Here is a 19,951-nt window from a genome sequence, read left to right as displayed (position 1 = left end):
TGCTTTTTTGCATCTCTCTTCCTGTAACAGCCAGGGCTCAGCCATTCCTCCTCCTCTGATTCAGACTCCAGCAAACCCTCTTCAGGGATGGCTGGGTGCTCCTTTGCCTTCTCCCTGTTCCCACTGGGAATTCCTTTGCCCTTGGGCTAACTCGGGTCCACAGCTATGAAGGGAATGTTGTCCCACGTACCAAACTGCTCACAAAACACACCCTGGCTGGATTAGGTGTGTTCTTCTTCACAAATAGGAAAAAAAATGTGCAGGGATGGCAAAGAGAAAGGAGGAACTTCTCTGGGTTTTCCTGCTTTCCTGGTGCAACGTGGCAGCTCTGGCCTCTTTCCCTTGGGAAGAATCAATGGCCTGTGACTCCTGGAGCAGGTGACTCCCGACAAAAGGCCCCTGGAGCAGCCTGGCCCTCACCCTAGCTGGGTTTATTTTGCCTTTCCTGCTGTAAATAAAGCTGATTTTAGACCTTTTAGCCTAAATGTTTGTTCCTTGTGTAAGGTTCGAGGTCCATCGTCTGGCTGTGCCTGTGGCCTCACACACCCGGAGCCGCCCCGGGGCTGGAGCGGGACCCTTGGGTGGGGTGGTAATCCCCAGGTCGGTGTCTCCGCCCATGTCTGCGTCCTCACGGGGATGCTTGTCCCTGGGGCGCAGCAGGACACGGGCCGCGGTGACTGGGCCACGCCATGTCCGGCGCCGCTTCCCCGTCGCCATGACAACCGAGCGTCTCACCGGACGTGGCGTCAGGAGGAGCGGAAGTGACGGCTGGGGCGGAAGCGGAGCCGCGATGGCGGCGGTGACAGCGGGGAGCGGGGCCGGGAGCGGGGCCGCGGGCAGCCCCGAGGCCACCGGCGGGAGCTCCGGGGGCGGCGGGTGGCGGCGTCCCCACGGGCCGCTCCAGCGCTACTATGGCCCGGCCGCTGCCGAGGCGGCCGAGGCGGCCCCGGACCCCACCGACATCAACGGGCCCCACTTCGACCCGGAGGTGTTCATGACCAAGGTGAGCAAGGAGACCCCACCCGCGGGCACCGCCGCCTTGGGACGGCTCCGGGACTCCGGGGGGGCCGCGTCGTGAGGGATCTCGGCGGGTGACCGCGACCGTGGCGGGGGAGGACCGCAGGGTCCCCAGAACCTCCGGGCCCCCGGTATCCTGAGGGGATCCCAGAAAGGGACTCTTCGGGGGCCTTATGGGTGTGATTCCCTATGGACAGTGATCCCCGAGGCCAGGAGGAGACACTTCCATATCCCGGGAGGAATCCAGCAGGGACAGTTAAAGATCTTGGACTGGTTATGGAGGGCAGTTGATGATCTCAATTCGGGGCACTGGAGGGACCCAGGGGCAGATGCGCATCCGTTTCCCCCCAGGTGCGCAGCGAGTGCCCCCTGGGGCAGCTCCTGGCCCGGGAGGCCGCACTGGGGCGGGAGATCCGCGCCCTGGACAGTGACATGCAGACCCTGCTCTACGAGAACTACAACAAATTCATCTCTGCCACCGGTGAGCTGTTGCTTCTGGAGCCTACTGGTTGCAGCAATGGGAAATGGGGATCTGGGGATGCTCACTCTGAAATCTACTGATGGGATTTGGGGATGTTCACTCGAGAACCCACTCTGAGGCAGCTCTGGGAAATGAGAGTCTGAGGGTGTTCACTCAGAAATCTACTGATGGCAGCAATGGGAAATGGGAGCTTAAGGGTGTTCACTCAGAAATCTACTGATGGCAGCAATGGGACATGGGGATTTGGGGATGTTCACTGTGGCAGCACTGGGAAGCTGCCCTGGGGACTCTGGTGGTTCCCTCTGGAGAATGATGACAGCCACTCCAGTAACCAGCCTTCTCTGGGGGGTTGTGGTGTGTTGATCCCGGGCGGGCCGGGAGGGTCCCGGGCAGTCCCTACTTGGCACTTGACTCGCGTTCCCCAGACACCATCCGGAAGATGAAGGTGGATTTCCGGCACATGGAGGCGGAGATGGACGACCTGGCGGCCAACATGGCGGCCATCAGCGCCTCGAGCGCCCGCGTCAGCGCCGCGCTGCAGGAGCGGCACCGCCGCGGCGCCCAGCTGGCCGGTACGGAGCGGCTCCATCCCGGGGCACACCCAGGGACATTCATCGGGGTGGATCGGTGGGGCATATCCAGGGGTGGGTAGATGAGCAGGTGGTGCCACCGCCGTGTCTCACCCGTGTCTCCGCAGGGGTGCAGGCGCTGCTGCGGAAGCTGCAGGCGCTGGTGGAGGTGCCGGGGCGGCTGCGGCGCTGGGCGGGCACGGAGCCGGCGCGCGCCCTGCGCTGCCACGCCCGCGCCCGCGCCGTGCTGCGCCACTACCGCCACCTGCCCTCCTTCCGCGCCATCGAGGACGAGAGCCACGCCATCATGGCCGAGCTGGCCCAGCGCCTCCGCACGCGCCTGCGGTGCGTTCACCCTGCAGCCTGCCGACGGCAGCGCTGGGAAACGCGGCTTTGGGGGCGTTCCCTCCGCAGCCTGCTGGTGGCTTCTGTTGCTTTATCTCTCTTTTCTGCCGTGTCACTGCTAATCCCGGGCCCTCCCGCCCACCAGGGAGGAGACGCTGGACCCCAAGGAGCTCACCGAGTGCGTGGAGATGCTGCTGCAGCTGGAGGAGCCGGCCGAGGAGCTGAGCGAGGAGTTCCTGAGCCAGGCGGGCGCGCGCCTCGAGGCCGAGCTGGCGGCGCTGGAGGCCGAGCTGCCCGCGGCCGACCCCTCGGGCACGGCCGCCACGCCGCCGCCGCCCGCCTCCGACATCCTGGACTTCGTGGACCGCGGCAGCTCGGCCTTCGTGGGCACGCTGTGCCAGCTGGCCGGCTCGTACCGCGCGCTGTTCGGCGAGGACGCGGGGCGCCTGGAGCCCTTCGCCGCCGCGCTGGCCGCCCGCTACTTCGCGCTGCTGGAGCGGCGGCTGGCGCTGGAGCGCGGCCTGGGCGACACGTCCCTGCTGGTGCGGGCGCTCGACCGCTTCCACCGCCGGCTGCGCGCGCTGCTGGAGCTGCTGCCCGCGGGCGCCGACGCCGCCGCCGAGCTGGTGGCCCGGGCCGCCCGCGAGCGCGTCGACCGCTACCTGCGCGCCCTGCAGACCTTCTTCCTGGGCTGCCTGGGTGACGTGCGCCAGGCGCTGGCTGCCCCTCGGCCCCCCGGCAAAGAGGGGCCCGGCCTGCCCGACCTGCTGGCCACGCTGGCCGCCTCCGTGCTGGGCCAGCTCAAGGCCGTGCTGGCCTACGTGCAGCTTTTCACCGCCAGGGACGTCGCCTTCGCCAGCCTGCCCTACTTCAAGGTAGGGCACCACGGGGGAGCACTGGGGCAACCTGTGGGTGGCACAGGGCAGGGTGGGGGTCACACAGGGAGGTTTGAAACCTGTACAGGGCAGTGTGAGGGATTTTTAGACATGATACCTCCTCTCCCATTTGTGGCACAGGGGGAGTTCTGTGTGACAGCGGTGCGTGAGGGGCTGGTGGTGGCCTTTGTGCGCTGGCTGTGCCGCACCGCCCGCGGCTTCGCTGATGGCCCGGCTGAGCGGGGAGCTCCTGCTGCTCCCCCAGCCCTGCTGCTGCTCCTCGCCCGTCTCTGCCTGGACTACGAGAACTCCACCATCAGCTACATCCTCACCCTCACCGATGAGCAGTTCCCGCCTCAGGTGAGCCTCAAATGTCCCCAAGGGATCCTCAGGGAGGTTCTGCAAGGCCTTAAGAGCCCCTGAAGCCCAGCCTGTCCCCCATATCAGATATAGTGTCACAGGGAGGGGAGGCATCTCCATGTCCCCATGCTCCTGGCAGTCGCAGGGGTGACAGTGCTGCAGAGGAGGTGCGGGGCTGATCCCACCTGTTCCCGCAGGACTCGGGGCCGGCAGTGACACCGGGGCCGGCACTGTGTGCGGAGGCGCGGGCGGCGGCGCAGCGGCTGCTGGATCACTACGTGCAGGTGCAGGGCGCGGCCGTGGCGCAGATGCTGCGCAAGAGCGTCGAGACGCGCGACTGGCTGGGCACCGTCGAGCCCCGCAACGTGCGCGCCGTCATGAAGCGCGTGGTGGAGGACATCACCGCCATCGATGTGCAGGTCGGGCTGGCACCAGGGCTCAGGGGGTTGGACAGCCCTGGAGGGCTCCAGGGGTTTGCCCAGGATCCCCGTGTGGCCCTTTGGGAATCCTGGAAGGTTTGGGGCATCCCAGGAGGGGGCTTAAGGTGCTGAGGGTGTGGTGCCACCCACAGGTGGGGCAGCTCTTTGAGGAGGGAGTGAGGCGGGCGCAGAGCAGCGATTCCAGCCGACGCGCCTTCTCCGTCTACAGCAGCTCGCGGGCACCCGGCCGCTATGCCCCCAGCTACACCCCCAGGTCAGTCCTGCCACCCTGGCACCCCCGGGCTCCCTGTGTCACTGCCTAGGCCACTCTGGCATCCCTGCGCTCCCTGTGTCATTGCCTGAGTCACCATGGCACCCCCAGGCTCCCTGTCACTCCTCGAGTATCCACTGCATCTTCCCTGTCACCCTCTTAATGATCCCAGACTGTCCCCAATACCCTCCCACTATCTTTACAGCCTTTAGCTGTCCCCATATCTCAACTGTCCTAATGATGATCCCTGTTTGTCCCTACAATTGCTGCATTCCTTACAACTGTCCCAGAATCCCCTGGTGATCCTTATGTTCCTCAGTTGTCTTGTCCCTCTGTGTCCTGGGACCATCCTCACATTCCTCTGCTTTTCTGTTCCCAAACCATCCCTGCATCCTCTGAACCCTCTCCATGGCCCTTAATGTTCCCTGTGTCCCTGTCTCCACATCCCTGGCTCTATCAAGTCCCTGACTGTCACTGTGTCCATGTCCTCAGTGCCCCCATGGACACCCACTTGCTCAGCAACATCCAGAAGCTTTTCTCTGAGCGCATCGACATTTTCAGCCCTGTTGAGTTCAACAAGGTGAGGTCATGGGGACACCACCATGTCCCTAAACATCCCTAGAGGCCGCAAACTGCCCACCTTCCCACTGCCACGTCCCTGGTGTCAGGGATTAGGGGTTCCCTGGGAGCTGATGACCAGGACAAGGGTGTCCTTGTGCCAGCTATTCCCGGGGAGTTCCTGGGGAATGGCAGGCAGGAGGAGGGCCCCACATCCCCCATGTGTGTGCCACGTGTCCCCGCTGTCGCCGCTCAGGTGTCGGTGCTGACGGGGATCATCAAGATCAGCCTGAAGACGCTGCTGGAGTGCGTGCGGCTGCGCACGCTGGGGCGCTTCGGGCTGCAGCAGGTGCAGGTGGACGGGCACTACCTGCAGCTCTACCTGTGGCGCTTCGCCTCCGACGAGCGCGTGGTGCAGGGGCTGCTGGATGAGGTGGCCGCCAGCGCCGCCCACCGCTGCCTCGACCCCGTCCCCATGGAGCACAGCGTCGTGGAGCTCATCTGCGAGCGTGGCTAGGGCGAGGGACAGGGACGTGCCACGCCTGGGGCCTCTGAGTGCCCTCACATACATGAGGATGTTTAATGTGTCCTTCCCAACCTTGTCCCTACACCGGTTACACCATGTTGTTCAAACTCCCCTTCCCCATTGCCTCCCCAGCCCAGTGACACAGTGTCATCCCCCCTTGGTGACATCCCCTCATGCCTGGAGATAGCCCCTTGGTCACTAATAAATTATGTGGGAGTTGAATTGAGTGTTGTGTCCTTGTTTGTGCCTGGGGGCTGGGAGCTGGTCCTGCAGCCAGACTGACAGCACAGGGAAAGGGGCTGGGAATGAGTAATGTCCCCAATGGACACACAGCCACAAGCACCCCAAACCTTAAAAATCAGGCACCAAAAGCCTCCATATGTGCTACAAAGTGCTCAGGAACTGCAGATTTTCCATTGGAGATCAGAAGTTCTCCCCAGACAGGACATTCCAGCCTCAAGGAATTGGCACAAACGCTCAATTTCTGTAACAAAAAGCTTTGAGGAGCCCAGAGATGGTTAAACTCACTTTATCAAACAGTGTTTGGCCAGCTCAGAAGCTTTTGTACAAGAAATTACGGTCGCATGAATACAGACCTGGAAGCACAGGACAGCCATGGAAATACAGGCACTCCATGGGTACAGATAGCAATAGCCAGACCTGGATCTACAGAGCAACCCCAAAAGCACAGACACTCCACAGACACAGATCTGCACATACAAAGCAGCCCCAGAATACAGACACCAGTGCATTTAAATACAAAACCCACATCTTTTCAAGAATATTTGCTGGCAAACTGCATTGGCTATAGACACGCAGACAGGGTCACGACCCCTCACACAAAGTACAGAGATTTTACAGGGCTGGGCTGGGTGCAGAAGGAATGACTAAACCACCATAGGCTCCTGGAATGGGAAGGCTGGAATTTTTGGTTCAATGAAATTGGGTTGGCCAGAGTCCGGTTAAAAGTGGATCACTGAACAGGAAGTGCTAAACAGGCAGAGAGACAACGAGCTGCTGCTGAGCCACAACCAAGGGTGAACAAGAGGGTTTTAAGTTTAAAAACATCCTCTCAATTCCATCTGGCCTCAGAGATGGAATTTCACTGGGAAACAGAAAGTCTGCCAGAACCCTTGCAGTGTTTCTCCTCTTGAGGCCTAGAGCTGGTTCACACACTTGCGGGTCCTCGGGGACATGGTCACACCTTGGTCACATCTCTCCACAGCTGATGGAATGTCACTGAGACCCTCATCGTGTTCCCTCCCAGCTGTGCCAATGTCAGCCGTGCCCAGCTGATGGATACCACCACACAGGTGGGAAACAGAGCGATGAATCCCTTTGGGATTGCAGGAGATGAAGAGCACACCTGGGAACACCTTCCTGAGAAGAGCAGTGAAGCAGGCCGGACTGTGCCCTGGTGCAGTGGTCCCTGGCTGTCACTAGCCTTGAGGGCAGCACAAATGTACAAATGATGGCAGGTCCTGGCAGGCCTGCATGACAGAGAGGGGGAATCCCACAGCTTCAGGTGACACCCCTCACCTGGCTGGTCTGAGTCCATACCAGCTCCAAGCTAAGGATAAGAGAGAGGCACTTCCCAGGGCAGCATCTCATGGCGTGGCCTGACAGAAACCAGCCCCACAAACCGAGGCGCAGGAACCCAGGAAAAGCTGCCATTTATTCAACGCTAGAACCTAAATACTTAAAAGTGAAGACTGACTCTTTCCTCACCTGAAGACAGGAAGGCACACCTGCTGCACACCTGTGCTCAGCTCAGGGCTTCTTGAGGCCACAGGGCAGCCCCAGGGCTGGCTTGGCCGCCACAGTGGGCGGGGAGTGCCACACGGCCGAGCTGGTGCGCTTAAAGTAGCGGGGCTTGCTCTTGTAGAAGATGTCCTCCAGCTTGGGGCTGGGGATGGCCCCAAACAGTGCATCCACATCAGGGGGGTTGTAGTACTGCCGGATCACAGCCTGGCTGAGCTGATTCCCTGCGGGAACAGACAACGGTTATGTTAATTTTGTTGACAGATTGCTGTGTAAGCTGTTGTAGGGCGGTGTGTCCCCTCTCTGCTCATCTCTCTTCACTCCAAGGCAGCTTAGCTGTGTATTTGTCCCCCAACACATGACAAGACCCCCAAGTGGTGGAGGAGGCCATGATTCCACATTCCACATAGAATCATGGAATGGTTTTGGTTGGAAGGGATTTAAAAACTCATACAAATTCCAACAATCTGCCATGGCCAGGTTGTTCCACTAGACCAGGTTGCTCCAAGCTCCTGTCCAGTGTTGGACACAAAGGTACTCATTCCATGCTGGAGCACTTTCCTCCAGGCAGAAGGAACTGGGCAAAACCCCACAGCAGGTCCCACAGTCTGCTGGGGGTCCTGGACACACACATGTCCCCACACACATACCAGTGGCCCAGGCAGGGACGGGCTTGCGTGGCTGGCTCTCGTCATCTGTCGAGTCGTCGCTGTTCAGGTCCATGCCGTAGTCATTCGAGTTTGTCACAGGCACCTTGAATTCCTTCCTGCTCTGCGGAGTCATCTCGTACGAGTTGCAGGCAGGGGAATTCTGGAAGAAAAACACATTCCACAGGTGTGGGATGCAGCTGCACCATCAGACACAAGCTACAGCAGAACCAGCTCAGCCCCTGCTCTGTCATCTCACAGCAATCCCTGAGTCCAGCAGTTCTCAAGTTTGGACCTGAGAGCTTGACCCAAGTTCCAAAGCTGTGATCCAATGATGGCTGTGCACAGCCTTCTCTTGTTTAATCAGGCTGATTAATTTGCCATCTGTGGCATGAGCACACAGCTGTAGATTAATCTAACGGGTCTAAATTGTAGAGCTCCACTCCAGTCAAACCAAGGTTAACTGGAGGTTTTATGTCACTGGAGCCAAGTCATGCTTTAAACACACTGCAATCCAGCTTCTGGGCTTGATTAATGATATAAAACTGCTAATTGCTATACAGAGAACCTGCCCACTAACTTAGCCAGAAAGTGTAAGAGCAGAAGAAAACCTACAACTGAAAATTTTAGGTTTCACTAGAAATTTTCAGTAGAAACTCAATTTTCAATTGGGAAATGAGAGTTGGACACAGTTGTCCATCCCTACCAGAGACCCCCTTTCATGGCTTTGTGTCCAGTGACATTAAGTCCCACCCACTGGTTCTGCACTTAACATTCTGAGCATTGCAAGGAGACAAGAGCCACGTGTTTGTTGTCACCGTTCAGGGCATGAAGGCACACCAGCAGGGTTCTGTCGTGACAAACCACCACCATTCAACAGGCTCTACTGCCACCTTCTGGCTGTTCCCAAATTTGACCCAAAATAAAACTTTCAGCACTTGCTGCCCGAGGTGCTTCCGGTATTTAAGAGGCACTTAAGACAGCTCCAACAACAGCTGTCTTACCCACAGCCAGGAATCCTGCCCAATCCTTCCTGCTTGCCCTCTCTCTATCATTGAAATATTTGTGGAGTCAAGTCCAGGTAACTCTGTTCAGGATTTACAGAATTCCTGTAATGTGTTACAGAATTACAGAATGTGTTATTGGAAAGGCAGATAAAAGCAGAGGCTGGAACTGCCCGAGGCAAGAGTGGGTCAGTGCTGGGGCTGAACTGTGCTGTCACCCCTGAGGACCTGTCCCCAGTTACCTCCTTGTTCTCCAGGAGGTGTGCCCGGGCATTCTCTTTGGCCTTTTTCTCCTCTGCCAGTTTCTTCTGCTCTTCCTCCTGCCTCTTCTTCTCCTCCAGCATCTGCTGCTCCTGCTGCCAAGGGACACCCAGAGGATTACCCTTAGGGACTACACTGTCAACCCAGAAATCCATCTTTGTGGCTGGCAAAATATTCAAGGACATCATTATAGCTGTTCCTTCTGCTGCTGAGGAGTGCTTGGGACATGGTGCAGCTTCCTCAGAGGGGCACAAACCCACTGACCCCCATGCCAGAGGATGAGCTGCCTTTCCCTGACAAAGTCAGGGCCTCCTGCCTTGGAAACCTTGGGGCTGACTTTATCTTGGGGCTATAAAAGCCAGAAACGAGCTGGCCATCTGCAGAAGTCTGTGCTACTGATCTTGGTCTCTTTCTAGACTAGTAAACAGTATTTTTAGAGGTGAGTCTCCCCATGGTACTGTCACCACGCCACACAGGTGTGACTTCCTGCTGAGAAGTGCAGCAGTAGCTCTTCAGGGCTTCCACAGCATCCCAGCTGAGCTGCTCCTACACCACCAGACTGTGAGGCCAGACTCTGCTGAGGCCAGACTGTGTGGCTCTACCCTTCCCAAAATCAAGCACTTACCTCCTTCTTCTCCATCTCCCTGCGGAGCCGCTCCTTAGCAGCCGCTGCTTCCTTCTGCAGGCGGGCAGCCTTCTCCTGCTGCTCCCGGAGCCTGGGAACCACAGCACAGGCCCTCACTCCCAGAACCACACCAGGGCCCCCTTTGCTCACAGCTCTTCAGGCACTCCCCACCACACTCAACATCCCTGAGCCCAGAGTTCCTCCCTGGCAGCTCAGCACCAGCAACAGTCCAGAGCTGTGCTGCCAGGTCACTGCAGCTCCCTGCTGCTTGTCTCCCAGTCCTGCTCTGCCCTGGCTGTGTTTCAATCCCAGTACAGAATTTGGTCCATAAATGGTGATTTTGCCTTACTTTTCAGTCTGGATCCGCTCCTGCTCCCTCTTCCTCTCCAGCTCTCTCTCTGCAGCCAACTGTCTCTCCCGCTCCTGTTCTGCCTGCCTCTGCTCTGCCATCTTCCGGGCACGCTCCTGCTCCTCCTCCTTCTTCTTTTGCATCAGCTCCTTGCGCCGCCGTTCCTCCTCCTCCTGTAAGCCCAGGCAGGAGTTACTCACCTGACAAGAGCAGGCTCCAGGGGACAGCACCAGGAACCCCTCACTTGACCCAAATCCTCATCACTACACGGCAGGGAAACAGCTCGGGGGTGAATTCCCAGTGCCCAAGGCAGGTGGATCCCCTGTCCAGCTCTGCCTGTGGGACAGACCAGGCCCACACACACACCTGCTGCAGGGCTCTCTGTCTCCTGGCCTCCTCCTCCTGTTTGCGCCGGGCCTCAGCTTCCTCCATCTTCCTGGCAGCCACTCTCTTCTTGATCTTCTCCTCTGCCAGCTTTTCTTCTCGCACCTGGAGCACACACAGACCCAGTCTCAGGGAGGACAGCACAGTAGGACCCCTTAAAGGGCAGGGCAAACTCTCCCTCCTTTTCCCCCAGCAATCAAGGGGGCCTGTGCTGTTTGCTGTTTTAAAAAGGTCACATTTAGGGCAATAACCTTGTTTTATATCCTCCCAGGAAGAGCTGACCCCATCCTGGGGTTTACACATCCTCTCCCACAAAACCATTGGAATATAAACTCAGAGCCATGCAATCAGACAGGCAGCTGGGGATAATAAAAGCAAATGACCACTAGGCCCCTGCACAAATTGCCTGGAAGCCTGGGATCTGAGGAAAGCTCTGGAGAAAGGATGGTTGCTTTCCCCTGTCCAGCTATTACTCAGCTGAGAGAAGCAGCAGATAAAACCTTGGGGCCATTAGGCCACCTTTATCTACTGCAAGTCCTTCTCTCATCTACCAGAGCATTAATAAAGCCCATTTAGATTCATGATTATGGAAAAACAGGGATTCAGCTGCCATTTGCTGCAGCCAGAGAAAGGCTGTCCATCAGGACCACCAAGACTCTGGAAAGTTCTTTATTCAGCTACTCTTTGCTGCAGCCTCTAGAATCCAAACAGCCTCCAGGCCCTTCTTTCCAGGAAACACATTTATGCAGTGCCACCTGCCTCAGTGGCTACAGATGATCCCAAATAACCTCTGCAGGGGCTCTACCTTCTCAGTCTTCTCATCAAATAGTGCAATCTTCTGCTCAATCCTCCTCTTCCTCTCCTTCTCAATCTCCTCTGCACGCTCCCGGGCTTGCAGCACCTTGCGCAGGCGTTCCTCGCGCTTCCTGAGGACACAGCCCAGCTCACCATCGTGTTCCAGCCAGGTCAGCTCCCCCCAGCTCAGCATAAGGCCAAAAAGACACAGCAGCAAATTCAATGGCCCAAGTTCCTCATTCATTTAAGCACCAGCCTTGTTTAAGCTCTGTCAGAAAGTGGAGACTCAAAACAAAAAGCTGCAGCAGTGGACAGCGAGGACAATCAATGCTTTGTATCAGATGTCCAGAGATACTCCAAAGACAAACACTGCCTGTGCCCACAGAAGTTTCTGCTGCTTTCACAGCTCCTGCCAGATAAAACACCTGTACACAGGAACCTACAGGTGCCAAGAGCAGTGTGACCACATCTACTCACAGCTTCGCCTCTCCAAGTCGCCGTTTCTTCTCCTCCTCCAGCTTTTGCCTTCTCAGCTGCTCAGCTTCTTGCTTCTTCCGAAGAGTCTCCAGCTTCTGCCTCTCTTTTTCCTGAGAGGAATTTAAATGTCATTGTACTCAGTGGCCAGCACTCTTTCCCAACTCAGCTGCTTTGTGCAAGGGCCCAGAGATGAGAGCACAGAGCTACAGGCTGGAGCAAAGCTCAGGCAGCCTGTGACCTGATCATGAATGGACAAATGCAAGGAAAATATTGGTGCGAATCTCAGGGAGCAAGAGAAGACGGAGAGCTGAAACAGAAGCATCATCTCTGGATGCCAGGCAGCATCCTCAGGGATTGCAGGCAGCCAGCCTGTGCTTCCTTTTGGTGCAGAGGAGCCACCAAGCAGCGCTAATGCCTGGCACGGCTCCCGCTCCCTGCGGCGAGCGCGGGGACAGATGGTGCTCAGGAAACACCTTGAGCTCCCACTGGCGCCTGGCCTCCTGTGAGGCTCGCTCTGCTGGTGAACCACAGCACTCCAGAGCTCCCAGCCTGCTCTGGCACGCAGCCAGCTCCGTGTGCCAGCCAGAAACAGGGGCTTTCTCCTCCTTTTCCTGACCCAGCCTAGGCATGCTGTCAGCCAGGAGAGCAATGTCCAGCCAACACTACAGCCACAGCAAATGGATTAGCATCAACCCACTCCATGCCAAAGCAGGCCTGGTCTCAGCACAAGCCCACAGGTCAGCATGGGCATTATCCAAGGGAATCCCTTGCACTGGGCTCCGTGCTGTAAATGCTTGGTGCTGTCAGCATCCAATCTGGTTAATATAAAACTAACAAATGTATCTTATTGCTCTGCTGCTATTTAGTTATGTTTAGCTCCCACACGGAAAAACTCCCGAGGGGGAGCTGCCTGCATTGGAATGAAACCTAAAACATTCCACGAACTGACAGCAGCAGAGGAAGCACTCCCTAGCCACAAGACTCTTTTCTCATCCTATTAACTCCTTTGTAGTACTGACACTAACATCATCAGGAGCCAAGCGAGATTGAAGCTGGAATCCTTTACTGCTTCCCAATGGCCTTCCCTGACCTGCTGGAGCACAGCCAGCCTCTGAGCACAGCTCTAGGAAGCTCTGCCATTAGGCTGCTAGATGTAGGAATACCAATTTCTGCATCCTGCCCTTCCCTTTCTACATCTCAGCTCTCCTGCAAGAGACAAACCAGCCCCAGAGCTGCCTACTTTGCAGGTGAGTTGTTGGGTATCAGGAGCATCAGCAATTCCTTCTTGGCACACAGCTTCCAGCATGGCTTTGAGTGAATCCAGGAAGCTACACTATTGTCTAGAACCAGCCTTCAAATCTCTCCCTCTCAAACTGGCTTGGAAAACCAGGGGCTTGGAAAGCTCCCTGGGATAGTTGAGAAGTACCTGCCTGCAGCAGCCAAGGTGTGCTGCTGGTCCCAACAGGATCCCTCAGTTGATACTGATGCCCACTTGATCTGGACACCAGCAGTTGTCTGACTGGCCCCACATCCAGGACAGCCTCATGCTTCCTCCTGCCTCAAGGGTTTGGAAAACCTCCAAAGTTTGCATTTAAGAGGCATTTGCTCAATCTCACTCATGAGAGAAGTCCTAGAAAAGAGACCTGGGATCTACAGGCTTCAGTTATCAATACAACTCAATATTCACAATCCACTCTATTTCTGTTTCCCAGTTTTCATCTCTAACTGTTACTTGCCAATAGCACAGGGGAATGATGCAGGAATAAAGCTTGGAGTTCAAGCTGGAATTCTTCAGGAAGCTGCCTACCCCCATTTTATTTATTTAAGTGTAAACAGTCCGCTTCAAATCACTTAGTTTCAAACGGGTTGCAAAGCTCCTCTCGTGACTGTGCTTTAAGTTAGGCACTTGTGAAACCACTGTGTACTGGCTTAGAGCAGAGCCTCCTCTTACCTTAGGATCAGCCTGGAGCGGAGTGTTGTACCTGATGAAGGATTTTATGACTCCATTCCTCCCCACAGAGCTTGGGGTCATGAGGAGCTGGTTCTTCTGCACCGTGTGCAGGAATGTTTTGAACGGGCGCACCACCTGTGGGAGGAGCAGCAAAGTGTGAGTGGGAGTGAGTAAAAAAGGGTCTTGGTGAGGCACTCCAGGGTTACAAGGATCTCACCTTGCTGGCTGGGAGGACTGAGGATGGAGTCTTCTTCCTGAGAGGTGACAGCCCTCCCTCCTCTGCCTGCTGGTGGTCGTAGCGCTCATCCACAGCTCTCTTGTAACTCGGCTTCCTCCTGTGAGACAGCACAGCCCATCAGGCCCAGCACACCAGGCAAATCCTCCTCATGCCTCCAAGACAGGGCTGGAAAGGGCTATAAACTATCCTGGCTTAAGAGAGATTCCAGTGTGGTGAGGCCCTGCCACAGGTTGCCCAGAGAAGCTGTAGCTGCCCCATGCCTGGATGTGTCCATAGCCAGACTGGATGGGCTTGGAGCAACCTGGGATAGCTGGAGGTGTCCCTGCCTAGACAGAGGGTGGAACTGGATGGGCTCTAATGTCCCTTCCAGCCCAAATCAGTCTGTGACTCTAAGACTGTGCATACACGGTCAGCCAATAAATGAAATCCTAATGCAATAGAAAATTAAAATTAAATCATAGAATCGTGGAGGCAGAGATAACTTATTTGCAGAAGTTTTATGGTCACGAACAGAGGCCAGTGAAAAATATCCCAGCACTAAACTCATTTGGAACAGACCCACACCCTGCCTGAGACACTTCCAACCAGGACTTACCTGGCACTCTGGGGTGGCTCCAGGGTCTCCCCATTCTTATTTGAGTTGTTTTCTGAAAGAGAACAGTCACATAGTGAGCTCCAGCAGGACAAATGCCCTTCAAGACAGGCTTGACAGCACAGAAGGGATGTAGCAGCTCACTGAACAGCAAAACCACCTTCATGAGTGGGCACAGCAGGACCTGGCTGACATGGCACCATTCCCACCTGAAAACTTCAGACAAAGCAAAGCTGCCCAAAGCTGTTTGGGTTCTGCACAGCTTCAGCAACAGGGCTCAGCTGGGCTTCCCACAACCCTCCAGCCTCATTATATCAATCTCCATGAGCTTGCCAGGATGGAAATATCTTCAGCATAGAGTTTTCTCACTGCTAATTGTCTGAAACAAATCCCTGCTCATCAAACATTAATTAATCTTTCAAACTGAGCTCTCAAATTAACCAGTCAATCTTTCCAGCTTCCCAGCCAGCCTCTCAAAATGATAGCTTCTCAAAGTGCTGCCCCAAAACCCTCTGGAATTACCACTGCTCTTCAGCTCCTGCAGCTGCTCGTGTTTGCTGACTGTGTGGGACCGAAGGGACATCCGAGAGCCTTCCTGTGGGAAAAGCAAAAGGGTTTCAGGATAATTGCACATGGAAACAGCCCATTCCTGGTTCAGATCATGGGGTGGTTCTGACACAGATACAGTGAGCAGTGTTACCAGGGAATGCCAAACCACCTCTTGGCAAAGCCCTGGATGTTGCATTATCAGGAGGGGCAGGGACATTAACACGAGCATCTGCACTGCTTAAACCCAAGCAGCTCATCAACTATTAAGGCCAGGAGTGTTCCAAGCTGTAAATCTGTGCTGCCAGAGCTCTGGCCAGAGCCAGCATGCCCATTTCCCTGAGCAGTGACGAATGGGGAGCCTGGAGACAGCAGGCAAATGGCTCATTTCCATGATTTATCTGTTTGTTATGGGATGCCCATCGCTGCTCCCTGCCTCTGCACTTAGGCTGGGGCACGCTCTGCTGGGATAATGGGTTGTGGTTCTGGAATTGCTCTCTGCTAGCAGCACCAGCATTACCTCTTGGTCAGCACTTCACAGTACTGCCTTGGGAAGAGAAAGGATTGATGGAGAATTCATCCTTCCCAATTGCTTCTACAGGGCCTAGAGAAACTGACTTTGTTTGAGTTTCTGCACAGCTGTAACAGCACTCTTTGTTTTCACAACTGCTTCAGATGACTGTTCTGTTTCCTTAATTCAGGCTCTGCTCACTGAAATTTATTCAGACAAAACACTGACATGATCCTGGGATTTCTTCCTCAGTAAGGATTGTGGAGGGAAAGGTATTGACATCAATAATACTCACAAATTTCTGTGTGTGCTCAAACTAACAAGTGTTGAATTATCTGCAGAACTGACCAAAAGGTCAAAAGAATCCTTAAAAATACAGTGTGCAAACCATGACACCAGCTGAACCAAACTTCCCTGAACTACAAGGCTCTTTATTCTGTAAAGACTGGGAACTGAATCTTCACACAATGATCTCTAGCAAGAGGTTAAAAAAGAAGAACCAAGCAAGACTTGACCCTGAAGTCAGGCTCAGGGTGATGTGAAACAATTTCAACAGATTTAGGAAAATAACAGAGGAAAGGCCATGTTTTAGTCAGAGAATCTTGGAAAGCATCCGAGACTATAACACCCTTCTGACAGAACACCTCACACCTGCACCCAAAGCCATGGGTCACACATGCTCATTTCCCAAAGAAAACTTGGCTGGTTTGGGGCTTGCTGGTTCTGGAATGTTCTGATTAAGTCTTTCCCTAGTGTGAGTACCAGAACCACAGAGGCTCAGAGAGGCTCTAAACCAGATGCTTTGTGCCTTCCTCACTCACTGCTATGGGACTGGTTACAAAGTCTGACAATCCACAGCCAGAGCTCACAAATTTCCTAATAAGGTGTATTCCATATGTTTTTCTCCCAAATCCATGAAGGCACAAATGCTTTTAATCCCTGCCCAAATCTTACCAACTTGGAGGGAGTGGAGTGTCCAGGAGGAGGCCTAGAAAAAAAAAGGAAGACAAAAGGTGCTGTGCTTAGAAAAACTGAGGAAACTGGGAAGCCACATGGATTTTACAGAAAGAATGGCAGTGAAAAAGTCCTGCAAACAGGGTAGTAAGGATAAACAAATAAATAACTGAAAGCATTCTCACCCAGTTTTGACAACGGTTTCCTCATCCTCTGGCACACTTACAGAGCTGGAGGCTGTGGGAGAGGAAAAAACACACCTGAGTAAGGCTGGGGTACAGCCAAGGACCTCCAGAAACTGCAGAAGGGTTTGCCCTGCCCTAGGGTAGGATGGAGCACAGAAGCACACCCAGGTGGCACTGCAGGAATGTGGCCAGCAGCTCCTGTGCAGGAAAGTAGTTTTCAATTATGGATGAGTTCAGGGCAATACTCCACGAGCTGGCATTAATAGGCCAGGGCTTGGCCTGCAGGGCCCTGACTGGACATCAAAAGCAGTTCGAGCCAGCCTTATTTACAGTGGGAATGCTGCTTCCCAAGCCAGCATTCCAGATGGCTCTGCTGCAGTGAGCTCAGGAGCTCCAGCACAGCACATCCAGAACCTGCCATGAATAACCATAAAATCAACCACAGTCTGGCTGGGGTGGGAAGGGACCTTAAAGCTCATCCAGTCCCACCCCCTGCCTTGAACAGAGACACCTTGCACTAGCCCAGGTTGCTCCAAGCCCTGTCCAACCTGGCCTTGGACACTTCCAGGGGTGGGGCAGACATAGCTTCTCTATCAACACCTGACAGGACCTCACCTCCCTCAAACAGAGGAATTCTTTCCATATATACCATCTAAATTTCCCCTTTTTCAGTTTGAACCAATTTGAACACCAGTTCCTGATGAAGAGTCCAGCTTGTTCTTTAATAATTCAAGCAGTTTAGATCAGGCTGTCCTTGCCAAAATCTGCCTCTGCCACCAACTGTAAAATTGTGGGAGACTTTTCATCTACCAGCCTCGAAATTCCATTCTCAAACAAACTCTAGAACCAGCAGCCAGATCCTGCTAAGGAGAAGGGAACTGGTAGGAATTTGCAGGGACTTGGAAATTGGAAGGGTTTTAGGAGAATCCATCACACCTTTTGGATCCCCAAATCCTTCTCAGCTTTGCCAGCTGCTCCCCACAGAAACTGGGAAGACAAGCTGGCCAGAGGAGCTGTGGCTACCCTATCTCAGGAAGCATCCAAGGCTTGGAGCCACCTGAGTAATCTTTAATGTCCTTCCAACCCAAACCATCCTGGGACTCCAAGACTAACAACTTCTCCCAGAAAATCAGCAATGGTTAAAGCTGCATTGAAATGGAGACACTGAGGTTGATGTCTCAGGTGATTTACAAGGCTGAATTCAGTTACCTGGATTTCTGTGCTCATGAGGGGCTCCAGAAAGCCAGGGAGAACTTCCATGAGGGATTGCCTGTCTAGCCTGTCTAAAACTGAAGACCCAGCTGTGGCACTTTGCTTTCCTCAGCTGCAGAAAGCAGCAAACTCCCCCATGACACCCAAACTCACCATCCACAGAGCTACACGACACGGATCTCTTCCGAGCTGCCTTCTTCTTGCCCGCTGCCCTGGAGACGGATGTCCGGATCATGCTCTCCCTCTTGCTGGCCAGGGAGTATTTCTCTGCCAGGGAGGTTCTGCGGCTCAGGGAGGTTTTCCCCATCAGACTGCGGCGCACGGAGCGGCGGCTGAGCCTGGAGCCGGTCGGAGTCCCCGGGCTGTCCCTCGAGGGCTGGGAGGGCTCCTGAGCCCGGTTGTGTTCCGTAGGGGAGCCAGGCCCCTCCTCCAGCCCAGCCGCTGGGCTCAGGATCACGGTGACATTGGCTGCCCTCGCTGTCTGCAGCTCGGGCACAGCCGGGCTGGCCTCGGGAGTGCAGGGCACCACCAGCTCAGGGGCTGCGGGCGGTGATTTGGGAACACCGTGTTCCTTGGGAGAGCTGCTCTCTGGACTCGTGGGGAGCAGCTCTGCCAGCTTTGCTCCACTCCTCTGGAAAGGCACTGCAGTACCAACATGGTTAGCTTCCACACAGGGATCCTTCCATGCTGCCTGCGGGGCGGGAGAGGTCTCAGGAACCACCTTGGAGGTTCTGGAAGAGGCTGCAGCCCGGGATCGTGTCACACGCTGTGGTGGAGAGTTTTCTTTGTCCTCGGCCCTGCTGAGTTCCAGGTTTTTTTTGTTCTGGAGTCGCTGAGAAGATCGCACAGAAGACACCAGTTTCATGCTGCTGTTCCTCCTCCTGGAGAGGCTGATCACAGGAACAGTGAGTTAGATGGGAACAGGAGTTGGGAACAGCCCGGAGTCCTGTGCATACACAGGCGTGGAGACAAAACACCTGGGATGGGCCCAGGAGATACAGAGCTGCACAAAGCCGCTAATACAAACAGTCATTAAGGGTTCTAATGACTTTAAAGCAGAAAGATAATAGACAGAGACACGGGACATAGAACCAAGCATCAATAAAAGCACTTCTCCTGAGAATCGAAATCTAATGTTTTTCAGCCGAGAGTGCCCCAGACACGGGGTCCGATCGGACCTTTAACACCAGCGGGACGCGTGGGACAAAGGAAGGGGAACTCGCATTGGACAAAAGAGAGGAACACCAGGACATGCTCCGTGAAGCGTATTCTTTTCCAGAACCTTTGGCAGCAGGTCTGTTCTGCCTCTCACGGGATCCCTCCCTTCTCCAGGCGCCGAGGACACCCTCTGCGCTCCCGCTTTCCGCGGCCCGGGCCGAACGGGGCTCCCCGATCCCCGCTCCCGCCGCCCCTCACCGCTTCCTGCTGGGCTCCTGCTCCTCTCTCTCCAAGGCTGACAGCCGCTTCCTCCGCTGCCGTCTCTTCTGTGACGGAGTTTTGGGCATCAGCTCGAGCTCCTCGCTGTAGTTGCTAGAGAGGAAGGGGAGATCAAGACGGGATCAGCGCGGAGAGCGGCCGGGGCCTAGCGGGGAGCGGGAAGCGGGTACCTGACAAACATCCTGACCGCCTCCTGATAGATCTCATCCAGCCACACCATATCGGTCTCGTCCACCTGCCGCAGGAATTGGGCCAGCTGCCGGTCGCAGTCTGCGGGCAGCTCCCGTATCTGTGCCGCAGGCCCCATCGCCACCGGGGCCACCTTCGCCGCCATCGCTTCAGCGTCAACGGCCGCGCGCGCGCGGCACGCCGTTCAAACATAGCCCCGCCCCCCCGCGGCAGCCAATCACCGCCCTCCCCCTCTCCGCGGCTCGCCCTCCCCATTGGCTCCCAGCCGCTCCACTTGCCCGTCTCTATGCTCCTGGAGGACTCGACTCAGAAGGGGGGCCTTGAGGAGGCGGGGCCACAGGCCCTTTAATACCTGGAGAGTGACGGACGGGCAAAACGACCAATAAAAGCCCGGAACTAGGGAGATGCGTGT

At 55.6% G+C, this 19,951-nt stretch overlaps 2 protein-coding genes and 1 long non-coding RNA gene across 5 annotated transcripts; 2 read left to right on the top strand and 1 right to left on the bottom strand.

The window, feature by feature from the left end:
* Positions 1-244: 244 nt before the first annotated feature.
* LOC306803751 lies at positions 245-478 on the top strand. Its single transcript, XR_013774683.1, has 2 exons — positions 245-378; positions 409-478. It is a non-coding gene; the product is annotated as an uncharacterized lncRNA (long non-coding RNA).
* Positions 479-761: 283 nt separating this feature from the next.
* Positions 762-5,643, top strand: VPS51 (VPS51 subunit of GARP complex). The gene is made up of 10 exons (XM_079308760.1): positions 762-1,003; positions 1,369-1,498; positions 1,924-2,070; positions 2,196-2,412; positions 2,558-3,287; positions 3,429-3,647; positions 3,845-4,066; positions 4,219-4,340; positions 4,830-4,917; positions 5,152-5,643. The coding sequence occupies exons 1-10, from the start codon at positions 791-793 to the stop codon at positions 5,410-5,412; spliced, it is 2,349 nt and encodes a 782-aa protein (XP_079164886.1). The 5' UTR covers positions 762-790; the 3' UTR covers positions 5,413-5,643.
* Positions 5,644-5,934: 291 nt separating this feature from the next.
* INCENP (inner centromere protein) lies at positions 5,935-19,718 on the bottom strand. Of its 3 annotated transcripts, none has more exons than XM_079308755.1 (17): positions 19,521-19,718; positions 19,330-19,443; positions 18,067-18,803; positions 16,702-16,753; positions 16,517-16,550; positions 15,028-15,100; positions 14,509-14,560; positions 13,893-14,010; positions 13,676-13,810; positions 11,725-11,834; positions 11,258-11,378; positions 10,435-10,557; positions 10,069-10,241; positions 9,720-9,810; positions 9,076-9,189; positions 7,833-7,992; positions 5,935-7,406 (listed from the first exon to the last, which is right to left on the bottom strand). In XM_079308755.1, exons 1-17 carry the CDS (start codon positions 19,682-19,684, stop codon positions 7,192-7,194), a joined length of 2,586 nt encoding a protein of 861 aa, XP_079164881.1. In that variant the 5' UTR covers positions 19,685-19,718; the 3' UTR covers positions 5,935-7,191. The 3 variants fall into 3 exon arrangements, with proteins under 3 accessions (XP_079164881.1, XP_079164882.1, XP_079164883.1); XM_079308756.1 differs by having other exon boundaries at positions 9,076-9,186; XM_079308757.1 differs by having other exon boundaries at positions 9,076-9,183.
* Positions 19,719-19,951: the final 233 nt, after the last annotated feature.

Source organism: Erithacus rubecula (assembly GCF_903797595.1).
Source record: "Erithacus rubecula genome assembly, chromosome: 6".
In the NCBI taxonomy this organism is placed as follows: domain Eukaryota; kingdom Metazoa; phylum Chordata; class Aves; order Passeriformes; family Muscicapidae; genus Erithacus; species Erithacus rubecula.
This window is presented reverse-complemented; position numbering and strand designations above follow the sequence as displayed.